This window comes from Copadichromis virginalis, linkage group LG13 (genome assembly GCF_057382275.1).
Source record: "Copadichromis virginalis isolate Kocher_CV1m ecotype Utaka linkage group LG13, C_Virginalis_male_GT1.1, whole genome shotgun sequence".
Taxonomy (NCBI): domain Eukaryota; kingdom Metazoa; phylum Chordata; class Actinopteri; order Cichliformes; family Cichlidae; genus Copadichromis; species Copadichromis virginalis.
The window spans coordinates 1,863,634-1,887,947 of NC_140630.1; the positions used below are offsets into that span (position 1 = coordinate 1,863,634).

At 47.2% G+C, this 24,314-nt stretch overlaps 1 protein-coding gene across 4 annotated transcripts; it reads left to right on the plus strand.

Annotated features, from left to right (window-relative positions):
• Positions 1 to 12,254: 12,254 nt before the first annotated feature.
• Positions 12,255 to 23,735, plus strand: entpd6 (ectonucleoside triphosphate diphosphohydrolase 6). Of its 4 annotated transcripts, none has more exons than XM_085476857.1 (14): positions 12,255 to 12,401; positions 12,966 to 13,254; positions 14,553 to 14,629; positions 14,937 to 15,080; positions 15,663 to 15,738; positions 18,141 to 18,176; positions 18,729 to 18,841; positions 19,982 to 20,061; positions 20,357 to 20,421; positions 21,177 to 21,275; positions 21,369 to 21,509; positions 22,129 to 22,185; positions 22,379 to 22,491; positions 22,572 to 23,735. In XM_085476857.1, exons 2-14 carry the CDS (start codon positions 12,996 to 12,998, stop codon positions 22,653 to 22,655), a joined length of 1,344 nt encoding a protein of 447 aa, XP_085332983.1. In that variant the 5' UTR covers positions 12,255 to 12,401; positions 12,966 to 12,995; the 3' UTR covers positions 22,656 to 23,735. The 4 variants fall into 4 exon arrangements, with proteins under 4 accessions (XP_085332983.1, XP_085332981.1, XP_085332984.1 ...); XM_085476855.1 differs by having other exon boundaries at positions 12,256 to 12,401; positions 21,174 to 21,275; XM_085476858.1 differs by having other exon boundaries at positions 12,256 to 12,401; positions 18,729 to 18,817; positions 21,174 to 21,275.
• Positions 23,736 to 24,314: the final 579 nt, after the last annotated feature.

A 24,314-nucleotide genomic window follows, 5' to 3' on the forward strand; every position in this document is an offset into this window, starting at 1 on the left:
TCCCATTGTCACCAAAGTGCTTGTTCATAGTGGGTCATATGATTGTTGGGTTTTCTCTGCATGTACTATTGTAGGGTCTGCCTTACAATATAAAGAGTTTGAGGCGACTGTTGTTGTGATTTTGTTGTGAAAAAAAGAGGACTCAGAAATGATCCCTGAGGAACCCGACCCCAGCCTTTGCTTTGTCCAAGATTTCTGAGGTGCTGATAAGGTGTTGAGCTGTGAATAATCATGCCCACAATATTACTGCATGTATATACAGATATTGTAGTCAGCATGTCACCGTTTTACTGTCAACTGTAAATCCTGTTGTTTCCTGAAAGATATTGCGATTTGTGATTGCACAATTTGCTGATCAATAATCCATCAGGATCAGTGCTGCCTTCAGGCTCTGTGACACACTGCCAGTCAATAACCCTCAAATTAAGCAAATTGCAGGCGAAAGAGAAAAACAATCATTGTTGGATGAGATCAGACGGGTCCTCCTTCATCTCTTCATATTCACTGCTTATCTCATTGTTGCCTCCAATCCAAGTTAGCAGGGATTATCTCCATGGAAAGGGCATTAAGAGGCGGATAACCTCAGCTTGGAGGCAGTTAATCTAGCAGCATGTTAATGAGTCTTGTAGTGGATTGCTTAAATTAAAAGCAAATATCAACAGTCATTTGGCTAAAGGAGCCCACGCGACGAGGGCCTGGCCTCAATAATAATGCATTAAGTGATTTGAGTCGCTGGGTCGTTGCAGTAATCGTGTAATGTGAGTGAAAAACAATAAAATTAACAGGTTATCAGGAAATTAAGGAGGCGAGGGGAAGAAGAGGGGGAGATGAGTTTGTGTGAGGATACAAACAGGATTTGAGTCACCTGGATGAAAAAACAGAAGGATCAGACAGAACCACACACACTTCACTCTGTGCGAGCTTCAAACAAACAAAAGACAATAGGAGGAAAATGTAAACACATTAATAAGGATTAAAGTCAGATTAAATGGAGGGAGAAGAAGAAAAACACTCAAATAATATCCTCCATCAGAAATAAGCTCAACACAAAAGCAGCTTCACAGGCCCCCAAATAAAGAGGAATGATTTCACCTGAGATGCACACAGACTTATTCCCAAGAGTTTGGATCCACGGCGGTCAGCAGAACCAGACGAATAGAATAGAATAAAACTTTATTATCACAAGGATGAGAAGTAAGGGGAATATAAAATATAAAAGGAAGACACAAAGTGGTCCTGTAAACATAAGCAAATGAAGTTTGTATATACAGGTAACAATGTAGAGAAATACATATAGAACAATTGCCCGGAGATATGCATAAAATGTGCAGAGAACAAACAAGCTGGTGAGTAAGATGACCAAAGGATGTTAAGCTCCATTATAGAGTCTGACAGCTGCTGTAAGAACGACCTGTGGTAGCGCTCCTTCCTACACTGTGGGTGTAAAAGTCTGAACGAGCGGCTCGGTGCTCGTACAGTCTCATGCAGGGGTGGGAGGTGATGTCCATGATGGATGTTAGACAACATCCTCTCCTCCCCAACCTGCTCGATGGACTTCAGCGGACAGTTGAAGGCACTGGAGAAGTCAAAAAACATGACTCTCACTGTGCTGATGAGAGATGAGAGAAGCAGGTAGGTAACAGCATCATCCACCCCGATGTTCAGCTGGTAGGCAAACTGCAGCAGGTCTAGACCTCTAGACTAGTGGGAGAAGGTGGTGTAGTATGATCCCCTCCATGGTCTTCATCAGGTATGAAGTCAGGGCAATGGGCCTGAAGTGGTTTGGCTCCTTAGGGTGCGCTGTCTTTGGGACCGGCACCAAGCAGGAGGACTTCCACAGAATGGGGACCCTCTCCAGGCTGAGACTGAGGTTAAAGATGTATGTGATGACCTCAGAGAGTTGATCTGCACAGACGAAGCTGATTTAATGAAGGCTGAGCGGGCCCAACACATTAAAGGAAAAGAACGACAACTTCAGAATACACTGCAGCGACGATCTTAAAGGACACAAGGACGCTCCAGCGTTTGGTCTTAGAGCTGAAGGAGCTTCTTAAAGAAGTGCAGTCGCTTTTCTGTCCAAGCTCCTCAGATGACTGAACTGATTTTTATGATGTTTTTGATGTGTCCTGTTCTCTGCTGTTATTTGAAACGTTTTGTGTTTTGGGCAACAGCAATGTAAACTTCATATGTTTTTATCTGCTGACGTATCCACGTCGCTCTCGTCCTCCGTTAGACAAGCCTCTCGTCTTTCTCCGTGCTGTCACTCGTTGTCTCTCGTTTCTTTGAACCTTCGGTCCTCATTCTCTGCCTATTTATTAGCTCTGCTCATCTCTGAGCTCAGTTTGTTAAAAACTCTGGGCGTACCAACAGCTGATGGGCTCACGGAGCTCCTCAGAGAAGAATCAGTGTGAACATGAAGCTCAGGATCGGGACTTTCTCCCAGCGAGTAATCCAAACCACACAGCGGCATTAATGAGTAACCTCGTGCTGTCGATGGATCAGGTCAGACAAGCTTGGTCTGTGTCGTCATCTCTGCTTTTCAGGGAACCTCAGCACGAACTGTTACTGAGAACACTGATTACAGACCAAAGCCTGCAATGAAGCCAGAAACAGCCTGACAAGGACGATGCGATGCAGGTGGGGTGCAAAGCAGCTTTCAGATGTTTACCTGAGTGAAAAGGTAAATGCATTATCTTTATTAATAAATAGTTAAGTTTTCATAAATCCAAACCTGGTGTGATTGTGCTTCTCAGACCTTTGGAGTCCCTCAGGGATCTGTTCTTGGGTCCTGTTGTCTCTGAGATCCAAACGGTCAGATAACTGTGTCAGCTGATTAAAACAGGAAAGAACAGAGGCCCGAGAGCTGATCCCTGAGGCACGCCAAACTCCAGGTTGACGCAAGCACTGGTTTTCTCATCCATCCACTTTCCTGGAGATACCAACTCGAGGCTTCGGTTGCCGTGGAACCGTCCGAAACGCGACCTGAATGTTTGAGAGTTACGTGGAAAAAATGTTTTAATTTGATCTTCTGTAGATAAAACCGTAAATCTCCAAACTCAGTTGAGTTGTCTGCTGGCTCTGAAGGTAAGAAATCCTTTGTGTTAGTGTGTGCGGCCTGACCTTTGACCTCTAAGCGATCTAAAATGATGTGAAAGTTTAGCTTTGATTTGATTCAGTTTGTGTTTGATCAGCTTTGCAGCCACTCCAATCGCTGAGCAGCAGATTGCCTGCAGGGTTTAAGCGTTTCACAGCGCTGATATTAAAGATCAGGAGGCTGTGAGACAATATGTAATCTAACAACCTCCAACAGCAGACATGATTAAGGATTCATCTTCACAGGCTTTATTTACTCTACAATATGTCACTTATTGTCCTTTTTCTGCACAGTGCGACCTTTGGGCTCATCTAGAAATAAACACGTGAGTTCAGGTTTTGCTGCAGCTGAGCCGCAGAAATGGGTTCGATGGTCAGCGGAGGCTCGTACACCCAACATCTCACACATGAAAGAAGGACGGACGAGTTTGTGAGGACGCCTTCGATCCAACAGTCAGAATAACTGAAAGTATGCAGCACAGAGGCTACTGCTATTATTATTGTTATTATCATTGCTATGCAGTGCAGAGGTAATTCAGATAAAAACATGTTTCCTGAATTTCGTGGGTTACTGTTGAGAAAAGGGTTTTCAGCCTGACGTGATTAATAACGACATGTTTGATCCTTGTTACAGCTGTAGGTCTGTGTTGAAAATGATGTGCTGGGAGTTCGCTGTTATCCCCGGCTCTGGTGACCCTTGACCCCTCGGTCAGCTATCGAGCTGGTGGGGCGATCGTGGCTCAAGAGTTGGGAGTTCGCCTTGTAATCGGAAGGTTGCCGGTTCGAGCACCGGCTCCGACAGCCTGAGTCGTTGTGTCTTTGGGCAAGACACTTCACCCGTTGCCTACTGGTGGTGGTCAGAGGGCCCGGTGGCGCCAGTGTCCGGCAGCCTCGCCTCTGTCAGTGCGCCCCAGGGTGGCTGTGGCTACAATGTAGCTGCCATCACCAATGTGTGAATGATTGTGTATAGTGTAAAGCGCTATATAAATACAGGCCATTTACCATAACAGACGTCTCCAAAAATGTCAGAGCGCTTTTGCCAATATGAGATGTCTTGATAAACTGAGCAGATATTTACACAGCTACATTCTCGCCTGAAAATATCTTAAAAGTTTATTTTGTATCACAGAAAAATTAATAAGAGAAATATTAAAACTTAGCAGCTGCCGCCATTGTTGGAAATTGGAATTGGCTGGGCCGCGCTATGATTTCTGGGATATGGTGGTCCACGAAGAACACACCCGACCCATCCTTCAAATCTGGGGAAATGAAGGCTGCATTCGGAGGAGTCTACGCATTTGGACAGCCTTTGTTGCGTCGCTGTGACGTAATCGGCCGACAGATGTGGCCTCAGGAGGACACCCCTTGTGTCTTTGTGTCGTCCTTTTTAGTCATTTTGATCTCTTTGCTTTTGCTTTTAAAGGTTTTTCGTTTTGCTTTGTGTCCTGTTGTAGTCCATTAATGCCTCTGCACGTCATCGTTGAGTCTCTGTGTGTTTTACAGACTCAGTCATGTTCTGGTTGGATTTCTTTGACCATCTCGGAGCGTGCTGGAAGCTGAGCTGGTTTAAAGTGAATGAGCGAGCGCAGCGAGACGACCTGTTTTCTGGTCGTCGACACATACGTGATGTGAACGCTGAGTGTGTGATTAAGTGTGTGTCTTTAGGATCCATTAGTGTGTGTGAAGGGAGGGCTTAGTGCTGCACATGAATTGTTTTCTGTCTCTTATATGAGCTGATTGAGGAGGAACTGCAGCTGTTGACATCTGGACTCATGCACGCTACATGTGCATTAACACATGTGATCACTGCAGATGAACTTGAGTTTGTGTTGTACGATGAGATCAGCTTAAAGGAAGCGATGCAGAGCTGCTGCTGGTGGATGCTGGTGGAGTTCAGACCCTCAGAGCTGATTCTGAGGTGGAGCTCAGTGCGTGGACTCGGGAACATCAGCATGAATGCAAAGATGCAGGAGAGCGGGGTCAAACCGCAGCTTTAACATCAGGCAGTGGTTCCTAAAGCAGGAGAGATCCCAGCAGGCCTCGCTCCGACGCAACCACCTCACAAACTGTGCAGCTTGGGTCGCTCCCCGGGTCTCAGACCTGAAACAGTCGTTGGGAACATTTGAGGAAACAGGTGATGTTTGGATTAGGTCAGACCGCGGGGGGGGGGGGGGGGGGGGGGGGGGGGATTAGCTGGTCGGACTTCCTTCATTTTTCAATCTATTTTAAACACTCCCTTTAGATTAGCCGTCAGAGTCAGAGTGCATCAAATCAAAGAAAATTGCATTAAATTATCCCATTAAGATTATTATATTGGGCTCCAACATTATATAATGGGACAAACTCATCTGCCTCAGCCTTCATCCACACAGGAGCCGTGCTGCTGCATGAAAATGGGATTGGCCCGTTATGATGCAGAAGCTGCAGGACGTCCTCATCCTCACTCTGTCGCTCCACAGGACGAACTACTCGGATTACTTACTGCAGTAAAAGTACTACACTACAGTGTAACAGTGCTCCTAGTGTCTCCTCGACCACCCGGGCAGACCCACCTTTCTACCTGCCTCTCCACCTTTTCGCTTTCTCCGCCCAGTCTGTGTGTGTGTTTCAGGGGCGGAGCTTCGGTGTACCTGGAGTTATTCTTTGTAACTCTTCATAAGTTTGTTAACATTTTAGTTTCCTGACTGAAATTCTTCATTCATGCTGTCCACGTGCTTCCATAATAATCCCAGTGACAGTTTCTGGTATCCTGGAGTTATTTTTATTGGTTCTTTTTATTATGCTCTGTTAGTTTGGGCTCCTCGTGTCATCATGTTCTTTTAGGCTCTTCCTGTTTTATTTTGATAGTCATTTTGTCACGGTCTGTGTGGCAGACTGTGGGGATGAGGGGAAAGGAGGACCCAAATGCTGGACTCTCTGTGCTTAACAGTGCATTCATTTACAGTGCAGTAAATCTGCACATAAACAATCCCTGTGCGTTCCCCTGACTCCCGTGTCGTGTCTTCCTTCCCAATAAGTCCGTGTCCTGTGCTCTCGGCTCCCGTGTGTCTGCACTCCCCGTGCTCGCTGCTCTCTGGCTTTCCACGCTCTTCGTGGAGTCTCATGCAATGATCCTGCGCCGGAGGAAGCTCCATCATTCCCTGCTCCCCCCGACGAGCCCGATCAGCAGCAGGTGTGTGAGGTCCTAGGCGTGACCAGCCATCCGGCAGGGCCACACCCACCAGGCCTGAGAGTGTCACTGCTGCACTCACACACACAAACAAGCAAGGAGAACGGGACAGCAGCACAGTCCAGAAAAGATAAAATAATAATATAAGTCCACAACTGCTCAGGGACCCTGGGTCGCTCAGACTCAGGACCCTGACACATTTATTTCGAATGCCTTGTATTGAATTCTGTTTCCTCCTGTTTGTCATTGTTCCGCTTGTACCTCGATCAGATGATTATTCCTCAGTGTGCCGTCTGTGCTTCCTCCCTTCCTCTCTCACGTGTTTGTCTGGACTTTTACTTGTAGATATTTGACCCAAGTCACTTTATACTGTCAGGTAAAGAGCCTAGAATAAAACAGAGAAACAAGCCAGCACTTGGTGACAGCGGGAAGGAAGAACTCCCTTTTTAGAGGAAGAAACCTCAGTTAGAAGCAGGCCCGTCTGCTGTGACTGGGTGAGAGGAGGAAGGGTTAGTATATGAAGCTTGTTGTCCCTCAGAGGTCTTGTGTGAGGCCACGTCAGTGCGATGGAGCGCCCAGCCTGGCACTGAAGGCGTTGTGTTTTGAGCACGGAAGCAGTTACTTTGGAAAGCAACAACTATTCACCAAGGAATACCTGGAGTCCAGTAACGGATCTTCATTAGTTCCTAGGAAGTCCTGCAGCTCTTCTCATGCGTCGGTCTAAGAGCCGAACAGAAGAGCTCGGCTGTGAGAACCTAAGAGGGGCTTTGAGGCACCTCGGACACAAACGCCACATCGTTTGGACTTTACTGGACAATTCCCAGAAAAATCCATGCACAGGCTCTAAGGGGCACACGGAGAGTCGGGAAGGTCTCGAAACATGAAAAGTGCTGTGTGTGTTAGAAACTCCTCCTCCTGCTGCTGGCGGCCCTCTGGGGGCCGGCGGGGGCCTCTGACATGGCGGCCCTGGGCCTGTTTCCTCCTAATCCGCCGTGTCCTTGGGCCACGCAGGTTTTGTGTCTAATGACTTGTTTTGTGGCCTAAGCAGCAGAGTTAAGCCCCGAGAACAAGAGCGGGCTGAACAATAATAAAAGAATCGATAATAAAAGCAGTTTAATCTGCCTCTTAATGTGACTGCGGCCGTCTAATCCACGTCTTCCCGGCTGTGCGGCTGCGCCGTGTTTTCCTGCGGGATGAGATGGTGTTTAATCGACTTTGGGAGAATTAGTCATTCCTTATTACCGTCGTGGTTTTTACAGGACTTTCCTGGAAAATCCCATTCAACACACATTTTAATTTCATTTCTGCGGCTCAATCATGTTGAGGGCAATGTAAATAATCCAATAACATTAATCATCATTCCTCTTCTCCTCCAAAAATAGAGGCAGCAGCAGGCGGATTGGACGGGCCGAGACGCTGCCGTTCACTCTCCTTTATTGGTTTTTAGAAGCTCTGATGGTTTTATGAAATGTCATCATGACCCCAATTTACTGAGCGCGAGCAGGACGTTCTTTCTGTTAATCCGAGGGGCGCCCGAGCGGCGGTGCTTGCCCTGTTTCCACTTCCCGATGATCCAAAATCACATTTTCACCTGAAAGTCAGCTCCTTCGCCATCGACCGCTCCATGTTTCTTCTTCCTGTCTCTAAAGTAATCCGTCTTCCACCAACACGAGCAGCTCGCCATGCGAGCTCGCCCCCAGCTGCAGGAAGTTCCAGTGGTTGTGCTACATGCTGCTTTGCTGCAGTTGCTGCACCTGTGCTCAGGTGTGTCTCGTCGTGATCAATCTCTGACGTCATGCTCTGACGACTCATCGTGTTTTGATCGATGTGTTTAGCGGTCACGTTATTTTTAATCGATCTCTTTGTTTCGCAGCTCGTTAGAAGCACTCCTTAAATAACTGTTGTCACTCCTGTTTGGGGTGCAGAAAGCGTTTCCCTCCGCGGAGACTCGACGGCGGCGGCGTGCAGCAGGTCGTGACCGTGCAGCAGCTGCAGAGTGCAGATGATAATCGGAGCTGATGAGCTGCAGACATGATAAGAGATAAATAAGATTCAGCCTAATAAGGCTCAGAAAATAAGGCAGCTCAGTCCAGATGTCTAATCCACGCTGAAGCTGCGTCTTACCAGATGAAAGTGGAATCTTCTATCAATTATTATCCTAACATGCTGAATTATATCCGCAGAAATCCTTCAAATGATTCCCAATAATCCTCCTGATGGGATCACGTGACCCAGAGCACAGGCGGATCAGGAGCTCAGTGTTCTTACGATGGAAACGGGTTTTCATCCTGATGTCAGCACAAAAACTCAGAAGTCATCAGAAGAAGAAAAGGTCAAAGGTTAAACATTTAACCCTCTGCAGTGCGTTTATTACCTCTCGTAAATCACATCAGCTGTGCGTTGATCTCTGTCGTCACTAGGGCTGCCACAAACGATTATTTTGATAGTCGACTAGTCACCGATTATTTTTGCAATTAGTCGACTAATCAGATCATCATCCATTGGACGTAAAACTACAGCTTATTGCACCAGCAGCATCTGCTCTTATATAACTATCATTAGCTTACAGCTTGAAGTGTTTGTGCTAACTAAAAATAAAGACAAGATGGTAGTTTATTAATTTTTAATGAAATTTGCAGATTGTTTCGGTGAAGTTTAATAAACTCCTTGCTATCTAAAATATAACAGGACACCGGAGTATATTCTCCAGCATCTCACACTTCTGATGATCAGCTGTCTGTTTGACGTTTATTCAGCTGTGTAAAAACTATAACTTTAATCTCAGCCAAACCGATTTACTCAGGAACAAATAAAATACTAAAAAAAGCCAAACAATAACATTTGTAAGTTCTCTAAGTGACTCATATGTCATGTTTAACCTGAGTAGCGAAAGACGGCGGTGGGTTTGAAAACGATTTGCTGGGAGTCCGGTGTTCTCACGGCTCTAGTGACCCTTGACCCCAGCTAGCTATGGAGCTAGTGGGTAACAGACGTCTCCGAAAACGTCGGAGCTCTTTTGAAAATATGCGGTGTCCTGATAAACTGAGCAGATATTTGAGGTTTACACAGCTACATTCTCGCCTGAAAATATGTTAAACGTTTATTTTGTGACCCAGAAAGAATAATAAGAGTAATATTAAAACTAACTAGCTGCCGCCATTGTTGGAAACTGAGCTGGGCGCTATGAATTCTGGGACACAGCTTCTTCTTCTTCGGGGTTTAACGGCAGCTGGCATCCTTGTACATGCAGTGCTGCCATCTTCTGTTTCAGTCCGTTATTACACTCTTAAATCCTGCTACTGATTCCTGCGTCTTTTGGGATCACAAACCTTCAAACGACGCGTCGACTATTAAATCAGTCGACGATGTTTTTGATAGTCGACTAATCGTGCCAGCCCTAGTCGTCACACAGACGAATGTCAGTTTACCTGTCAGCCGCTTAAACCCACATGGTGTCCGCAGCCATGTGGGCTCTTTGTCCTCCTGTCAGGTAGTGCTGGGCCATATCATACCATTCACAGTAACACCGGTATGATGTTGGGCAACGATAAGAAAATGAACTATGGCGATAGAATATGGGTAAAACGTGCATGCACAGTTCCTTTGTTTACATACGCACATGGCGGAAAAATCATGGCAGTGACACAGAATGAGAAGAGCGAAAGCGGATCGTTGAGTGAAACCATGAACCTGAACTGGTTTGTAAAATGCTGCAGCTTCACTGGTGTGGAACTGGTTTAGCTTTCGTCCGTCAGATACACAACAAAGCACTATTTTTGGTAGCGCATGCTAGCGGGCCGTCGTTATTACCGTGTTGTTTGGAAAATACGGCGCACTTAAAATCAATCCTTTGATTTTTCTGAAAGTCGACAGAGCCCCTTATAATCCCGTGTGCCTTATGTATGAACTCTGGTTGTGTTTACTGACCTCGAGACGATTTTATGTGCTACACGAAAATCTGTCAGATGTTTCACTACGACTTTGCTAAGCTACGAAGCCGCACCGCTTGATGGATTGTCGGAGCGTTATGGCATCGTAGGCGGAGCCTCGCGGAGTGATACGCACTGCGCTTCAACGTAATATTACCGTACTGTGTGTGTATAAGCTCTTTTTAAGTGTTGTGGATATTATACATGGTTATGCTGAGGATGTGTCGGCCAGTTTCCACTGGAAACGCCTTTTGGTTAAACTGTCAGCGAGGAATTTGCATTTGCACTGTTACATGTTCATATAACTTTAATGCAGATAAAAAACAGCTGCTTGTTTCAGTGGAAATACATTGATGTTTGTTTTGCACTAATAAAGTTGAGGAGTTGTAAAGTATTTTGTCTCGTGTCGATTATATCGTCAGTTATATCGTTATCGCAAATTTTCAAATGTATATCGTGATAAATATTTTTGGTCATATTGCCCTGCTCTATTGTCAGGTTCATAAGACGTGTGCACGAACACACGCTGACATTCTGATATTCCTGGACATTTCTCACACATTCATGCTTCATAATGATGAATCTTCGATTTGAACCTTGAACCCTCAGGGGTAGAAAATGATCGCTGCATTTCCTCTGACGTCCAGCGGGGGCAGCAGTGAGTCGGTCCCATTGACCCCCATGTTACAGCCTGATACACAAACTGATTGGTGTCTAGAAATAATGTTGCCCTTCACAGCAAACGTACGGGGACGATGACTTTATAACTCACCTGTTTAAAGTTTGCATGGTTATGGGCGTGGCCTCTTTGACTAACAGGCGTTGGCGACGGCTGTAGCTGCTAGCTGTCTGCTAGCCTGAACTGCACCTTTGTGATGTCATCATAATATGACCGCTGCTGTGAGGAGGCGGAGCCCCAGGTTGCTCCTGGATGTCTGCATGAGCTCAGCAGCACGTCTGTATATGAGTGACTGTGTGACCATGTTTTCTTCTGTGACTGTTCACCTCCAGCAGTGTGTGTCTGCCTCACTGTCGTTTTCAGGCGTCATCATGATGTGTTTGGACTGTGAGGCTGAACACGACCGCAGAGAGGAGGAACTCTGAGGATGTTCATGCTCGCTGAGCTTGTCTTCCTCGCCGTGTTTCTGTGTCGATTAACAACTTAGTTGGATTATTGTCTCACGCTGACGTAATTGTCTCTAAATGTCATTTGTGTGTAAATCTGCGGGACGATTATGATCCACTCAGCGAGCTGCTTTTGTTCTGCTCACCATCAGACTGATGAAAATAAAAAGGCACAGAAGATTACAGAACCATTAACGTCTCTGCCACCATTAACTGATAAACAGCTATTAGAGGCTTACAGATGAAATTACATATATGGAGCAGAGTGAGGAGGAGGAGGGTTAGGGTCAGACTTCATTCATGAAGGTCTGAAAGTGTGAGAGTGAAAACGATCTGCAGTCAGTTCAACTTCTGACCCTGAATCTTTCACTTGAAGAACACGTGCGTCTCTTTGCATCTCTGCATGTTTGTGTCTCTTTCTTGTGTGTTGGCAGCTTTGGTGCATCTTAGATTTGTTATTTGTCTTTCTGCTCGTTTTCATCACTTCTGTCTCTGTTGAGCTGATCCTTTTGTGCCTTTGTTCTTTGTCTCTAAGCCAGTTCTGCTGCGGTATTTGTGAATCATGTCCAGGTCAATGTGAGCATCTTTCACATTTCTTCAACCTTACACACTCTTGTGGTTTTTCCTCTTCATCATACGTATTTTTTCATTTTTAAGGCTGTATGTTGTGTGAAGCAGGATTAGACACTAACGCACTGAAATGCTGCAGAGCACTGAATGGAAACTATGCTGTGGCCAATCAGAGCCTGAGCTCCTGTTTGTGATTCCAGTGATGCTGCAGTTCGCTAATTTTACAAAGTTAAAAACATTTTAACAACATTCACAAATTCAATGAATCGTTTTAATTTGATCTTTTTTATTATATATAACAATAACGTAATTATAATATATATATAATAGAAAAGAATCATTAGCTTTTCTTTATTATTATTATTGTTGCCACGTCCACGCCGCACACTATGACGTCATCACACGGCGCCTTGTCGTTGACGGAAGTCCAGAATGAGAGAATGTGAAGTGACGAAGAGGAGGAAAGTGACCGGGTTGTTTGGTTAACGGGAGCCGCCGCTCACGGTTTCTGCTCGGTACGTCAACACTCGTTTGTCCGCTTGTCCCCGCGCCAGGACGCTGTTAGCCTGATGCTAGCCTGCAGCTAACCGGCTGATGCTAGCGGGCTCAGCTAGCTGTTAGTGTCTGAGAAACTGCTGCTACAAACACGGAAACGTTTATTTTCTGCCTTTTCTGTTTAAAGTGACTTATACAAAATGTGTTTCACCTAACAAAACAGCGAACGTGATTCTAAACAAAACTCCATTTAAAAAACTGCCAGCTTAACATTGTTTGCATGCCAGCTTAACATGCGTCCTGTTTTCCTGGCAGCTGTTCATTTCAGTAAGCTAACCTGAGATTCAAGTGTAAGCTGAATAACATGAACTGCTTAGAAATGACTTCACACTAGACTCCTTATTCCAGTAGAGTGTGTAGCTTTTAGCGATCTTGTTTGAAGTGGTAGATGTTGAACTTTATTCTATGTGTGTAGAGACGCTGTGAAAGGTCTGCTGTTAAATGTGATTGTTAAATAATTTCCCCTAGGGATCAATAAAGTATTCTGATAAATGTGGATATTTTGTGCTGTCTTTGGTCACCAGCTCTTGCATCTGCACACAGAATGAGAGGCGATGAAGAGACCAAAGCTGGCCGGAGCTTTCCTCTTCGTGTGCTGCCTGTTTGCCTACCTGATGTTCGTTAAGCATCACTACTCCACCTCCAAACCGGAGGCCTACAGACTACCTCCTCACCACCAGCCTGACTCAGACCTCAGCGCAGATGAAGGGCCCACCTCTGATGCTGGACGGCGCTTCCAGTACGGCATCATGTTTGATGCTGGGAGCACTGGGACCAGAATCCATGTCTTTAAGTTCCAGATAGAGGACAAAGGTACAGCTGAACAACCAGTGTAACTCACACCAGACCCCATTCATATATCTGATGATAGCACGATGTAGTTTGCCTGATGTATCTTCAGACTCTGTAAATGTCAGAGTGCAGCTGTGTAGTCACATATCTACACTCCCTACGCCACATAAACTGATTCCCAACCAAAGTCCATTCAAATATCAGTGAATTTAACAATCTGTCGATAAATACACGGACTCAGACAGACTCAGGGTGCTACTGTTTTTTAGATCTGTTTGGAAATTTAAAATACTGCAATCCTGCACCAAACTCCATTTAAAAACTGCAGTTTTTACTGTAACCACTGTGGATTTATTTCTTTACTATTTTGAATTTTTACACAATAAATGCATTTTAACCATTTTGTAGGTAGCTTACATGACTTTTAATTCAAATAGCTGTTAATCTGAAACTCCATCAGACTCTAACCCGATCAGAAAACTGAGAAATAGCGTGACTAATATGGTGGCTTTGAGAAACTCCTGACGTATCTGAATATTTGATGTTGGTATTTTCTACAGCAACCACTGTGTATGCAGCAATGAGACACGTTGATGTTGAAGCTTTGAATCTTCTTACATTTTCGTTTCAATTTAAAGGAACTCGATGGCGTCCACTGTGACTCCAAACCAAACTCCATTTAAAAACCTTCAAGTTTAAGTTGAGTTTGTGTGTGTGTGTGAATTTGAATGATGAATATTTAATGAGAGTATGCGTGTGTTGTTGTTTTAGTAGCAGCTGATATTAATGTGTATCAGGGGATGTGTGGGTGTTAAACCTCTATGTATACATCCTCTCAGATCATATAGTGCTGCTTTTAGTGTATTTAAATCCACATGTTGGCTCCGAGCATTAATTACCAGACGTGAATCCGTGCAGACAAGAGGAGCTTTCAGCCTTTAAGTCCTGCTGCAGGGAGCTGCTGCCAGTTCAAATGGACACAAACTCATTAGTGTGTTTTAGAGCTTTCTGGTTTATTAGGCTTAGAGAAAGTTTCCTGCAGCGCTCGGCCAAATGCCTTCGTTATCGCATTTAAGCGCTAAGCTAAATCACACAGGCTGAGTGCTGTCTTGGCTCCTTTGTTAGCATCGCAGCTAACTGGACTAATGGCAGCACCTGTTAGTTATACATGCTGGGATTGTCATTAAGAGCTTAATGACAGCTCAAATGTAGGCACAGGTCCAGGGTCACTCAGTGAAATTCAATTAAATGCGCCGACGTATCGCCTCTTTTATCTGTTTAAAGCTCACAGTCACATAGTTTTATCTTTTTTCCCGCAGGAGCTCCAAAGCTGGCCCAAGAGATGTTCAGAGCCATCAAACCAGGACTGTCAGCGTACGCCGACGACCCGCAGCAGGTAGGGCGCACACGAGGGGCCACGGGAGGGCTGCACGGGTCCCACGCTCGAGTGGGCCGACTGACTGAACCTACAGCAAACAGCCCCAGAGTGACATTCAAATACTGTTTGCTTAGGAATTGTGCAGTTATCAGCGCTGATGTTCAGCATTGGTTTTCTCATCGTAACAAACAAGTTCCCCGACACGCTCACATTTGTGAGTGAATATTTCTAGAGTTGGTGCAGCGAGTGTAGTTTTGTTGCTCCGACTCAAACCTACAGTCCTACATAAAGACTGAGCATGCTCAGAGCCTCCCTCTGTGTCCAGTGCACTGCAGGGATCGTGGAGCTCTTGGAGGTCGCCAAGTCCAGCGTCCCCCCTTCATACTGGACCTCCACCCCCGTGGTCCTGAAGGCGACGGCTGGGCTGCGTCTACTTCCTGGAGAGAAAGCCGACCAGCTGCTGGACAGAGTGAGACTCACACGTCACCTGATCTCATCTTTATTATTTCACGTTTCAGTTTTTCAATTCTTTTATTTATTTCGTATCGTTCAGACTTCGTATTTTATAAAAATCATTTAAATTTTTGAATTAATTTTTTCCCTCATTGCATTTTTTATTTTCCTGTATTTCTAAATGGAACAGCTACATTTAGGGTTTTTTCAAAATAAAACAATAACTCCAGCACAGATGTTTAAAATGTTGTGATCAGGTATCGATCAGGTCAGACTGATAACTCCTCTGGCTGCTGCTCCTCCTCCTCCTCCTCTTCATCGTCATGTTGGAGCCAGAACAGAGAAAGTCTATTAAATCTTTTAAGTAATCAGTAATAACAGGACTACAGCAGCGAGCCAGAATGTGGTTTAATCTGAGGCTTTGCTCTTATTATCAGACGAGCTCTGATGCTGCAGATTACGGGGGGGGGGGGTCATTTTTACAAAAATGCATCATTAAATATTAGATTATATTTAAACAGAGATCACTGATTGATGGGAGGCAGAAATAAAACTGTTTCACTTTGTGAAGCTCAAAGATTGTTCGCTTCGTGTCCAGGTGAGGGCGCTGTTCCTGGAGTCTCCCTTCCTGTCCACAGATGACAGCGTGTCCATCATGGACGGCACCGATGAAGGTAAGATGTTCTGATTGATCAGCCCGCACACTCCTACTTTCTAAAGATGACCTTTGTTCTGAAAATATTTCACAACAGAAGCCTCATTTGCTGAGGGCTTTTAATGTGAAATGCATACAGGAACTGTTGAGTTCCTTATGCAGCATCTTAACGGTGTGGGATAGGCCCCGTGGGCCGGCTCTGGCTCCCGGGCTGAGATGAGGTCTTTTCTTTTGAAGTGGTGCAGGAACCATGCGCAGCTGAAGAGAACGCCGCAGAGCATGACGGCACAGAAACAGGAAATAGATCCACCTGGAGCGATCTGAGGGGAGTTCCTGGAGGGTCGTGACCCCTCGCGAGGTCTCGTCCTGAGCGGGATCTTCATCTCGTTATGACATTATTAGATCAGAGGGAATCTGCAAGTCTCCTCGGGTTTAATCTGTGACGGTGATGAACCGAGCTCCGGCTCTGATTTCCCCAACGGAAAGCGTCAATATGGAGGATTAAAGAGGAGACGACGGGGGAGGCGGAGCTCAGGGGTTTGATTTGTAGACACTTCCTCTCTACAGTTACAGGAAAACATGATCAGGCTACACAGCGAAGCAGCAAATATGTTTAATTACTGGGTGAAAATCATCCAGTACTATAAACTGGGAGGGGCGGGGATAAACCAGGTTTTAGTTCAGGGCGGCGTGGGTATCCAACTTTGAATGCGAGAACGAGGCGATGGCGTAGGTGCGTCGGTGACATCAGCCATGTGACACACACACAGAGGCGGCGAGGCTGGCCGTGAGGGTCAGACTCTTGCTCACCGCCCCATGGGCCTCGTTCACACGGGAAGCTTTTTTCTGTGTCGAAATTCGGCCTTCAGTATCGTGCAGGAGCTGAACCCCCGACCTCCTGATTGGCTGACGACCCCACTCTACCTGCTGAGCCACACCCACGGTCAGCGAGGAGAGAGGCGGTGATAATGTTTGGAAATGGAAGTCCTTTCAGAGGCCTCTGTTTTTAAGAGTGAGGCGGAGCGCACAGTGTAGTTCATGTTTCACATGTTTGATTCCTGTAAATCGTCCAATCAGGATGCAGAGTGAAGGTTAACCAGTGAAGTCATTCACTGATCAGAAGTAAAGTGCATCTGCTTATTCAGGTCAACTCAAAGATGACTTTAGTGTCCGCGGTGCAGTATTTGCACTCAGCTGCATCCATTAGTGCCTTTTAGCAGCGACCTCTGACCTTTGGGCATGCAGGAGTGGGTGATTACGGGGCTCGGTACAAACTGTATCATAGGGGCTTTACCATAAAACTCTTAGCCCGATACGCTAAGAAGCAATTTCCTTACAAAACAAACAAGAGGCGGAGAAAGTCGGCTAAACACTGGCACTTAGCACCCGGCCGCCTCCCAGGAACCACTCAGAGGTCCCATTAACAATAAGTCGCTTCACTCGGACGGGCCCAGGGTAATCTGAGCCGGGATAAGCATGCTGGCCAAGAACGGCACAACATCTGAGCCACAGTCAGGCTGCGGGAGTTCAGACAGACAGACTTCAGTTTAGTCGGGAACGCCGCACAGGACTCTGTCCATTAGAGGAAAAGCAGAGCGGGATAAACGGCAAATTCAGCGATCATTAAAAGACGAGCAAGGACGAGTAGTGATCCCGCTCAGGAGAAAGAGAAAAGATTTCAGCCTCAGAAATAAACGGGACACATAATCCCCCCGTTAGATTAAGTGGGACATTATCCCACACCAACATAATTGCTTGTATGAACTACTTTAAAAGGATTGGATTATGTGCAGGCGGGCCTGTTGCCCATACAGGACAAAACACTGAACTTACATTCCCATACATATCCACCAGCAGAGACATTACAGCTGGGCCAAACATCTGGAGCTCAGGGTCACAGCTGGATCCAGGAGAGACGCATACAATACGTCCAATCAGGATCCAGCGAGGTGTTCAGGACTTGTTGAGTTAGTCCTGAATACGACGCGTGTGTTGTGGTCACGTCTGGTTACTCTGGGGGGGCGCAGAGACATTACAAGGGGGGCGCAGTGTGAATTTCAAAAAAAGCACTTGGACACTGCGAGCGTAATGGAGGACAGGTATTTGACGGGGCTCCCACACAAACGCAAACGAAGCCAAACGTGTTTCCAAACCAACTTCCTTCTGAGCCAAAGACTAAAACTTGTGATGAGTCTTGGTTTTGGTGTCGCCTGCACAACAGCTGTTTCCAGAGTCGGGTCCACGTTGCTGCGTCTCGTCTCCCAGAGAAACGGTTCATATTGATGGTTACGTGTTAGCGTGCTCGCTGCTGCTGCAGCACAGAAACACGAGTTTGCAGTGAAGCGCGTGAGCAGCTGAGTGTCGTCTGCATAGAGGTGTTGAATCCAGCGATCCTGTAACCTTTTCGTTTTCTCCTTTCAGGTATTTCTGCTTGGATCACCGTCAACTTCCTCACAGGTGAGAGCGCTCACCATCGTTTTTATTTAGTGCAGCAGGGGCGTGTGATCCTGTGCTCCCAGCTGATGTTGAGTGCTTTCAGGTTTTGTATGAACCGTCCTGTCATTGGCGTGTTTGGGTTCTGAGTCTTCAGTGGACGATGGTGGTGTGGAGTTTGCACGCGCTGCATCTTCATCGATCCTCTTCCTTGGTCATGTGATCATGCCGTCAGAAACTCCACCCTAACCATGAGGCTGGATGTCCACGCCCACGACTGAACTTCAGGGTGAAACCGCCACCTCGTGTTCCCAAACAGATGACCTCTGTCCTCTCAGAAAGCCCCGAACCTCATGTTGGTCCTCACAGAGGCGGGCCTCCACGTAGAACGCACACTGGCTCCATTTTTAACACTGCGGCAGGAAGTGGATGTGGATTGGTGTGATTTATGATGCGTGTGTGTGTTTCAAACCAGATTAATGTGCACAAGAAACGGTGATTACCTGTTATTGGATTAAACTGCAGCTCGCTCTTCCTCCTAATCTCCCCCTCCTCCCTCTCTCGCTCTCTTTTCAGGTGGTCTTCACAGTGCTCACTCGCCCACAGTGGGGATGCTGGATTTGGGAGGTGGGTCGACTCAGATCACCTTCAGCCCTCAGGACGAGGTGAGGACTCGCACAGGTGAAAGGGTGAGGAAGACTGAGAGAGGAAGAGCTCTGTCCCCTCAGTCAAACTACCAGGATGGCTCCGTCTTAGGCTTTAATCTGGAAACGCCTCACTAATCCCAAATAAACAGCCTCACATCAGGCAGGGGAGGAGAAAGGGAGTGAAGAGGGGTCTATTTAGGTCAGGCTTCGTACATGAGGGATTGGCCAGTTCTTCTTCAGCCTGTGAGAGGAGGGGGGGAGGGGGGGAGGGGGGATGCAAACGAGGAACTGAGGCAGCAAAAGCTCCAGATGAAGCTTTCTTCTTACTGAGGTCTGACAGCATCAGCAGGAGGGTGGAGGACGGCCTCCCAAGAAAAAACCCACCCGGTGTTTGAGAGTACAACACAGAGAGCTGTGCAAAAGTCTTGAGCCACCCCTCAGGTCTGCTGAGCAGCTCTCGAGCTTCCTGAAGCTCCTTAAAGTTCTTCTGTGGACATTGGCTGCTTTTCCTCTCCTGTTCAGTCCTTGCACGGGAGCTTTCTCACAGGAATGACAGTGAATCCCGCACACCTGAGCAGAGGTGCAGTTAGTTAGCATCAGCCTGTCACACAAACTCATCATCTGTTCCAGTTTCTTTACCAAATCTGTCAAAAATGCCAACGATATCACAGCTTCTCATGAAAACAGGATTTTGTCTCCAACACGGTGATTCCAAAGAGCTGTCAGCTGAAACTCTGCACATCTCAGCGTGGTGTCAGTGTGTCCTCAAAACCCTGAGGAAAGTGGACAGAAGAAGCTTCCTGTTCCAGCATGACAACGATGCAAACACACTGTCAGTGCAGTGAAAGCACACCTGGATCTGACACCACACAGCAGGACACCATCAGTCACGGACGGGCCTCCGCAGAGCCGCCCTCAGCTGAGGAGACGTCTTCCTGAGGATCCTCACAGAGCTGACAGCTGCTCACACCAAATACACACTCCGTGTTTCCATGTGTGTGTACTGTATTTACATGTGTGTTTGCACAGTACTGTCAGAAAACGCTCTCAGGAAAAATAAGCAGCAGATTGATTTTCTGTGGATTTGTTCCACCCAGCGTGGAAGCAACACTCGAAGGAATCGTCTGTTTTTAGAGCCGACCCAGCGTCACAGAAGCCTGAAGATCTTTTCTTTCTGTGCAGAAAACCATCCAGACCTCACCTATCGACTACATCCGGACCTTCCAGATGTTCAACCACCCACATGTGGTCTACACTCACAGGTACACGCACTCACACTGTGCCTGTGCTGATTGGCTGATGTGAAGTCAGCTGGTGGGTCACACACAGCTGTCAGTCAGAGGCTCGCTGACGTGATTGAACTCGGCGAGTTTCCGGTTTAATCGTCGTGTTTGCTGTTCGAGTCTCAGTAGCGACGTTAACACGCAGGAACTGATTGTGAGCTTAAAAAGTTAAAAATCTAAAGAAGCAGGAAGAACCAAACGTGTCAGCGCAGACACATTCATTTTCTGATGATCAGCTGATCGATTATGGATTATTGATGTGCTCTCTCTGCAGCTATCTGGGTCTGGGCCTGATGTCGGCTCGCCTCGCCATCTTGGGAGGCGTCGGTGCCCCGCCCCGTACGTACCTGACCTGTTTTTCTTTTTCTTGTTTTTCAGTTTTCAGATTTTCATCTCAGCCTGTTGTGCCCCCACCCACCCCCGCCCGGCAGATAAATAAGCCATTATCTAATCTTTTAATAACACACTGCAAGATTAATTCCTTGCTGGCCAGCTGTTGCTGCGGTTTAACTGCTGCAAGAAGCTGCAGCTCAGATCCTCTCTGCTGTCGGGCTGTTTATGTGCACGCAGGCGTCGCCGTGTCCGTGGCGGTGTCGCGTTCAGGCGTCCTGCTGGGACCGTTTTAACCACACATCATATATTTGTGACTTTTTGGAAAACTGCTGTAGCAGACTGACAGCATTTGGCTAAAGCAGGAAGTGTGTGCAAGCAAACTGCTGCAAACATGAGCCATCGTCACTGCAATAACCTCACCGCTGCCTCTGCTGGCGGTCGGAGGAACTGCAGGGCCGTGTGTCGTTTTACTGTTCGCGGGTTTGAGATGAGATAAACAGACAAACGTGTGTCTGTGTGTGTGTGTCTGTGTTTGTGTGTCTGTGTTTGTGTGTCTGTGTGTCTGTGTTTGTGTGTCTGTGTGTCTGTGTGTGTGTGTCTGTGTGTCTGTGTGTGTGTGTGTGTGTGTCTGTGTTTGTGTGTCTGTGTTTGTGTGTCTGTGTGTCTGTGTTTGTGTGTCTGTGTGTCTGTGTGTGTGTGTCTGTGTGTGTGTGTCTGTGTTTGTGTGTCTGTGTGTGTCTGTGTGTGTCTGTGTGCAGTAGGGGGCAGCCCGGAGCTGGTCAGCCCCTGCCTTGCTCCAGAGTACTCGGGCAGCTGGGAGCACGCTGACGTGGTCTACACTGTGAAAGGCCAGAGCACAGGTGAGCAGATCATCTCTGATTGGTGGTGTGGTTGCCATGGTTACTCATGATGCAGCTGGGGTTAGGAACCTTTTGTGTGCACGTGTGTTTCAGGGGAGCCGTTTTACGAGGCGTGCCTGAACAGAGTGGAGAAGGTTTTGTACCAGAAGGTGGCGAAGGCGTCCGGCGTGACCGACATGGACTTCTACGCCTTCTCCTTCTACTACGACCGCGCCGTCGACATCGGCGCCATCGGTGAGGAAATACTGCCGCTCTGCTGCTCACCTGCAGGGGGCAGCATGTCAGGCTGATCCATCATGGCGTAAACAGGAAGCCAAATAAACCTCGACGAGGGCGTGGCGTCCGTTGAAGCCGCAGAAACGCTCGGCGCTGCTGCGTTCGCGACTCAAACTTCTTTTTTGGCGGATTTTAGAAGACGAATCGTTTGTGAAGCCGCGCCGTTACAGGGGAAGTTACCCCGGCACACCTGTTGTCCCCGGGGGGCGTCCCATTTATCAGAGCGTCCTGAATGTGGCCCGGCGTTACCTGCAGACCAGGTGTGAGGAAGGGTCAGAGTTGGAGCTTCACGTTCAGGCGGCGTTCGCTCACTGACTCGGGTTTAATCGCTCGTAGGCGCAACTTTCATCAGAGCCTCGTCCCAGACTTCCTGTTTTGGGTTTACCAGAGCCGATTGGCTCACAGCCGCCCCCGTCCCGCAAGCTGCCGTTTGTCACCTTTAACATGACGTTTGACTGTGGGAGCCCACAGTTCCTGAACACAGCTGATCCCAGAAAAGCTGGAAAACTGGGAACGTTCGTGTTAAGGAGCTGCTGCAGGTTTCTGTTTAACCCTCCTCTCTGTGCTCTGTGTCCAGACGAGAAGAAGGGAGGAAGCATCAGAGTGTCCGACTACACCGACGCAGCGAAGAAAGGTGAGACGGCGCCCTCTGCTGGACGTCACTCAGAGCTGCCGTCATCATCAATGAAGCCAGAACGTGTTTCTGACCCGACTCTAGTCCACATGATTGATTAGTTTATGCTAACCCCACAGAGGTCCAATTAAATGTTGATATCAGCAGATTTTTTTTAAATCGGTGACCGCTGTGGGTGTTTTTCTCCCTGCAGGGTGCAGCGACGTGTCCGTCGGTCCTCAGCGGAGCCCCTTCCTCTGTCTGGACCTGGTCTACATCTCAGCCCTGCTGCAGGAGCTCGGCTTCCCTCCACACAAGCAGTTCAGGGTGAGCTTCCTGTCTCGCTTCTATCGATTCCTTTAAAACCATCGATCCGTCTCACCTCTCTGACGTTGTCTGTGTCCCAGCTTGCGAGGACCATCAACCAGGTGGAGACCAGCTGGGCTCTGGGCGCCACTTTCCACTACATCGAGTCCCTGAAGGCACACTGAAGCTCTGAGCTTTTATTTTGAAAAGCTCGGGGTCCTGCTTACTCTGAACACAGCTGACTGATGATGTTTGTGCCAAAGCAGAAATCTGAGCGGTGGGATAAAAACGTGACGTGTGTGAAAGCGGCTCATTCAGACCGGCGGTCAGGAGGCCGGGGCTGAACTCGCTACACGTGGGAAACTTGTTTGGTCACGGCACAAAGTTAACCATTTAACACGTTAGTGCTCTTCTCTTTTAGGTTTCTGGGATGTTGTTGGTAGTGTTGTGGGTTTTTCCGTAGATGTGTCGGTTTCTTGCGAGTTCTGCGTCGGTGTTTTGGGAATTTGGGTCGTTGTTTCTGAGCGTCGCCTGAATGACCGTCAGCGTGTCTTCTCACCTGATCAAACTAAGCCGGGCTCAGTGTGAGCAGCTCATTGGCGACTGATTGTTTTTATTCTGAAGGACTTCCTGTTTGTATCCCTGTAGTTTCATGATGAGCAGATGTTTAAACGGTTCCTGTAGAAACCCGTCTGTTTGGCTCTCAGGTGCTGAGACCGTAAGAGTCTGAGTCACGTGACTTTGGCGTCGCCTCCTCTGATGTCAGCTGTTCCTGAGTGGAAGCTTCAGCGTGTGAAACTTTCACATAAGATCAGGATGAGACAATGAAGGGTTATTATGAACTGTGAATCATGGCGAGCTGCTCTGTGAGAGCCTCAAATAGACCTGAGTGTCCTTCTGTTACGTGGAGAAGCTCCTCCTCTCTGTAACGTTCGTCTCAGTGATGATCATCTTCAAACCACCGAAGCAGCAGCTGGGCTCTCAGCAGGCCAGAGCTACACCGGCTTATTTCACACAGAGCGGCTCTGCATCAGTCCCAATATTAAATTGAAGAATGTGAAATGTTTTCCTTCAGCTGATCCTGTGCTTCATATGAACGATGATGTTTGCAGGTTTTTAAGGATGTATTTTTATATTCTGAATCATAAACTCTGTATTGTGATCAATAATTCATTGGAATAAAAACTGGAAACAGCTTTAATTCATAAAAACCTGAAGGTTTCACTTAAACACATTCAGGAAAAATAAAGTTTAACAGAAGATGATGGAGGTGTGAAGGTGTTTGTCCTCAGCGTCCTGCAGCAGGAAGCCCACAAACACAGGTGTGCTTCAGGTGAGTGCGTGCAGGTCTGCTCTTCTCTTTTTGTAGGATGTGGCGGGCGGCTTTAAGGCTTTCAGTGTGAATGAAAGCACCCGATTGGTTCCTTACCTTTGAAAACAGGAAGCAGGAGCGGCCCTGAAGTTTGCTCGTCACAGAGAAACCAGCGAGTCTGCACCAGCTGACGTTTCACCGTCATCCTGAAGCTCCAGGTGTTTCAGGAGAAAGCACGCCGATGAGGAGTAAAGGACGCCTCGCACGCCGAACACCACCTGCTCTCACTCACACCTTGACCCATGTGACCTTAATGACTGGTGTGATGATGGTGGCTCTCCACCAGCTGTTAGAGCCTCCTGGATGAAGGGGAAAGAATCAAGTGACCGATAAGACAAGGAACACAAGACCACACGGCTGAGTTTGACCTGAAAACTGTCGGCGTGATGACGAGGATGCAGCGTTGAACAGCGAAGCAGGAAATGATAGAATGACGGCAACAACAGAACTTTAAATCAAATCTTTGAATGAT

Coding starts and splice junctions, on each gene's coding strand:
- entpd6 (XM_085476855.1), top strand. CDS start 12,996: ATGAAGAGACCAAAGCTGGCCGGAGCTTTCCTCTTCGTGTGCTGCCTG. Junction 20,062..20,356: donor CATGTGGTCTACACTCACAG/GTACACGCACTC, acceptor CTCTCTCTGCAG/CTATCTGGGTCTGGGCCTGA. Junction 22,492..22,571: donor CTCCACACAAGCAGTTCAGG/GTGAGCTTCCTG, acceptor TCTGTGTCCCAG/CTTGCGAGGACCATCAACCA.